Genomic DNA, 5,000 nt, shown 5'->3' on the forward strand with positions numbered 1-5,000 from the left:
CTGCAAATGGTTGGACTTTCAAGTTTTCTCGGATGAGGACTATAAAAACCGTAACCCCCGTCTCAGAACCCTCCCTGCGTGTTAATCAACACTGCAAAGCATCAAAAACCTCACATACTGTTCCTTCGTGGTCTATTCTACTTTCATGTTCATGCGTGAGTGGGTGAGATCAAATATGGACCGATCGCGACTGCCAGAGGCGCCTTTTAAGGTTAACGTCCGATCTCACCCCCAGAGAAAGAACTGTAAACGACAACGAAACTCTGTGTGATATGTGCGGTATATATAAATTTATCATTCAACACACTGCGACAGTGTCCAAATACGGTCATAGCGCGCTCAATATTCGTCGTGCGTACTCAACGAATGTCCTGCGATATACGTAATTTTGTGTGTGGCGGAGAAAAATGGTAGTTTTCCCAGCGTTTTTTCCAATAAACGTAGAAAATTGTGCTTCGTCATCAATGTGTTGAATAATAAAACAATTATCAAGTGAAGCTATGATCTTCGCAGTTGTGAGCGCAATTTTTTGCAATTGGGTAGAGAAGTCTGAAAATTTCAGGACTTCAACGGGGTTTGAACCCGTGACCTCGCGATTCCGGTGCGACGCTCTAACCAACTGAGCTATGAAGCCACTGACGTTGGGAGCTGGTCATTTGTGGGTTCTAATGGTCCCGTGAGGAATGAATCAATGATGAAATGGTATATACGAAATTATTAAAAACTGAACTACGGATATCACATTTCCAGCATTTTCATTGGCTCGCCGGACACAGGTTATCAGCTCATATACCTGCACTACCAAATGTGGTCACTGAACACAGCAGCAAATACACAGTTTTGCGGCTCCGAGAAAAAATGGCCAAATAAATTCAACATAAAAGAGTTGTGATGTTGGGGTTTTTAATAAAACAATTATTCTACTCGGGCTTGCTGGATATGAAATGATCATAACCAACTCAGTCGGCGCTACGCGCCTCGTTGGTTATATATATCATTTCATATCCAGCGCCCTCGTAGAATAATTGTTGATGAATCATACATGAACTGCGGATATGAAATCAAGTGAAGCTATGATCTTCGCAGTTATGAGCGCAATTTTTTGCAATTGCGTAGAGAAGTCTGAAAAATTCAGGACTTCAAGGGGTTTGAACCCGTGACCTCGCGATTCCGGTCCGACGCTCTAACCAACTGAGCTATGATAAAACAATTATCCTGCTCAATCTTTTAGCCAACTCGGTCCACAGCCTCGTCGGCTAAGTATCAGGCGATAGCCCGCGCGATTTCGCAGGATAATTGTTAAATATCAGCAGTCCTTTGAGTATTGCGTATTCTGTGCTTTTAATGAACTTTTTACAATGCTCGACTTTCAGGAAAAAACCTAAGGGACAGCTGTCTCCTACCTTTTCAGATTTGGTCGCCAGCTCAGGTATTTTAGTCGCCAAAGAATTTCGGCCTTTCGGCTTTATACATTTTAACAAAAGGTAAAATGCAAGCGAAGCCGAGCCGAAAATCAGAGCGCGTAAAGCGGCCTTGACAGCGAGAAATGGGCAAATATAGTTGAAAATTTTAAATGCTGGATAACTTAACTTGAAAATAAATAATTGGACAAAACGTTAATGTAAAAAACGTTAATGTAAAAAAACCTAACATTGCTAACGAATTCAATAGTGACAATCAATATGATATCCGCATTTTAAATATACTCTTGATCCTTGAAAATGCTTTTAATTCGCAAACCCTTCTCTTAACGTGCAAACATTAAATTCAGTCAGGATATGATGTATTTAGGTCTTAAAGTTTGTAACTGATGAATTTACCGTGCTAAAATAAAGTTAACATACATACGGACTCGATTGGCGCAAAGATGTTCACTTGAAACTTGTGAGCTTTATTCTTATGCTAATGAAAAGAACATTGAATGTCTGCATTAATTTGTTTACTATGCCTTGAGTATGGTGTTGCGATGACACCGAAACGTCGGCTAGTAAGTTGTTTATTCGCTTGGTACATTTTTTAAAAATATCATTTAGACAATACATTATGAACAACACTTTCATTTCTTTCTTATTATTTCTGAGAATTACAGTAGTCAATGGAAAAAGTGCTACGGTGCATACGTAAGCTGGAAACCAATTTTAATACCGAGTAAACGAGAAGTGTTCTCACCAGGTTGCGCCCTTGCAAGATTCGTGCACAAAAATTCGAAATCGGCGCACATTAAAATGTTTGGAAAACACTTGTTTATAGTTCATCAATGGTTAGAATGTTTTTTTCGAATCAAGAGAAAGAGGAATATCTTAAGTTTAACTAGGGAAAAAAAAAAAACAACGTGACAGTAGTCATCTTTAACTCGCCAGAAGACTGAGGCTAGTTTGTGGTCACATGCAATGCTAGCCACATTTAATGGAGGCTCAATTCTCGAAATATTCGCTTAGGGAGTCGCAACTGCAACAAAAAAGATTGACAGTTTCTTTTCAAGCCCAAAAGTTCCGAAGTTGGAGGTACAAGAAGCCGATTCCGCAAAAGTTAATCCACCTCAACGCATTGAGCTTGTTTACGTATTTTAAAGATGTAAAGGCTTTTTCTTTATTCAAAATCTATTATACACACTTTCCAAAAGAAATCAAGAGTTTTTAGAAAATCTTGGATGTCACTTCTGGAATGAAATTAATGAAAGATGTAGATTTCAAAGGATGCGTAAACACCGTTTTCAAAGGCTACATGCGTTAAAGCGAGAAGTATAGTCCGCTATTGGACATTCATTGCACTTATTGAATGAATAAAATAGTCATACAAGATCCTGCCCAAATCCCCAGCGCTAACCATCCCCTCTTCGACACGAGGATGCCACTATATCATCATCATCATCATCATCATCATCATCATCATAATATTCTAGCAACCAGGCTGGCGAGTAGGTGTGAATCCGGTCGCAACGTCAAGCACTGTTGTAAGCGCTCACTTATATGATGTTGTAATGTAGTCCCACCTCAAACTAAAAGGTATCGGTCTTGTTGAAAGAAAAATAAATTATAATTATATTATTATGACAAGCTCCGTGAGCGGGCAAGATGAATCAAATCCCGCGCTGTGATTGGCTACCCGAGCGGGCAAGATGGAGCTATTTTTAGAAAGCCACCTGATTGGCCAGTTGTAATGACGTTAAGAAACACTTCACACTTTGATGAGGAGGCAGACATGAACTCGGAAATAGCCTATAAGTGTGATCTTGATATATCACCAAATTCTCATGACTACCCAACAAAGAAATCTATAGTACTAGTTAGAAGAATGAAGTTTTCGATTTTGGGAATGAAACTGAGGATTGATGCGTCAGCTTTTACTTTTATGAAGCCGTTTCCTTTTGCTACTTGAGGTTATAACTTCCATTGAATCCCAGACATCGTCCCCATTAGCATCTTCATCTTCGTAACTGTCTCCTGTTGCTGTTCTTTTCAGAGTCTTATTTAAATGCAAGGCGGTTCCGTCACTGTCATGATGTTCCAAATTCTGCAATAATGACGAAGAAAAGACCTTCACAAAGACCCATCTTCAAACAACAGATTTAGATGAGTGAGAGACTGGAACCCGTACCTTTGGCTCTATGCATTTCTGATATCTCTTGTACTAACAGGGCAAGCTGTTAAGGTGATTCCCTGGTTTTGCATGGCGCAACCGTAAGGCGCATAATTTCTTACGTCACTGGCGCGCGAAAACGGTGACCCCCCTTTTTGATTACATTTTTATCATCCCCCTGATATGTTCCAACGCTGAGCGAACTTTAATCAGAAATCTATGAAAAGTTCTATTTCTAGGTAATTACCTTAATATTTCAATACCACCTTCAGCAGCACTCAGCGGCGTTGCTACAAATGTTCTACTATAACAAGTTTTTCTTTTTAACAAACCTTTTCTATCTCTTTTGACGAAAATAACAAACAATTGAGGGCTGACTTCAAGTAGACCTGTCGAAGAAATAACAATGCCGGTTTGAAAGACTGATCGCTCTTTGAAGTTTCTCTTTTGCCTCTCGAACTGCTTTTCGCATTTAAAGCACTGGTCAGAGAAACTGGAAACAATGCTCATTCAAAGTTTGGGTCGACAAACAAAGAGTTTTATTGTATTTTCCGCTTCGGGCAATTCACAGTCACCATAAGTACCTTATGAAGAATTTTCCTGCTGTTGAGATCATGTATCCTAAAAAATTTGTCCAGTCCACATGATGCCACCATCTGCTGCCTGTTGAGACAGGAAATGCAGCGAATGGCTCCTGCAAATCCTTTATAATGGCCTTGAACTTGTCCTGCAGGTAAGGTACAACAACAGAACCAGAACATTGGCCAAACAATCTAGGAATTCTATCAACGCTGTGAGAACCCCAGACCAGCAAAATATCCTGTACTCCCAGTTTATACCTTGTGGGCTCCAAATTAATGGAAAAGCTCTGGACTAGATAGCCTTCTTCAAAGCAGTTTTTAGGTGTTGTCACGCAATGAACTTCTCCTCTTTTAGGGAGGCGCGTTGCGTGACAACAGAAAAAGGCTGTGAAGTGTGTACCAAGGCTATTTTCATCATAATTTTATCTCCCACTCTTGGAGCCATACAAGTAAATAACAAGTTGCGTGAAATTTTGCAACTAACTGTTTCTTAAAGCACCTGTGGCCATCTCATTAGTCGAACCAGAGCGCTTTGGTTTTTCAGATAATCCAATTCTCCTGCTACTAAATTTTTAACTCTTCAATTTTTAAAGTGCTGCTACGATCAAAAACCACCTCTCGTTTTTCTTCATATTTCGAAAGTTCTTGTGCTGAATACTCGAAATGCGAGATTTTACGCAATCATTTCAAGAGAAACAACTATTTATTTTGACGGCCCTTTTTTGAGTTAACGGTCCGCCATAACTTGGTGTGGTTCTGACAGATAAGCCCTCAGTGTGTGAATGCGGCTTAACAAGTATTCAGAACACGAATTTGACAACCTGAAAGCCAAAAACTCTC

At 39.7% G+C, this 5,000-nt stretch overlaps 1 protein-coding gene across 1 annotated transcript in view; it reads right to left on the reverse strand.

The window, feature by feature from the left end:
- Positions 1-1,870: 1,870 nt before the first annotated feature.
- LOC137979606 (WD repeat-containing protein 74-like) overlaps positions 1,871-5,000 on the reverse strand; it is a 13,299-nt gene continuing 10,169 nt past the window's right edge. Inside the window, exons 8-10 of the mRNA XM_068826914.1 lie at positions 4,164-4,306; positions 3,912-3,968; positions 1,871-3,513 (exon numbers count right to left, since the gene is read on the reverse strand). Coding sequence (XP_068683015.1) covers positions 3,337-3,513; positions 3,912-3,968; positions 4,164-4,306 — 377 coding nt within the window. The 3' untranslated portion in view covers positions 1,871-3,336. The remainder of the gene's footprint in view (positions 3,514-3,911; positions 3,969-4,163; positions 4,307-5,000) is intronic.

The sequence above is a fragment of the Montipora foliosa genome, chromosome 12 (genome assembly GCF_036669935.1).
Source record: "Montipora foliosa isolate CH-2021 chromosome 12, ASM3666993v2, whole genome shotgun sequence".
NCBI classification, from domain to species: domain Eukaryota; kingdom Metazoa; phylum Cnidaria; class Anthozoa; order Scleractinia; family Acroporidae; genus Montipora; species Montipora foliosa.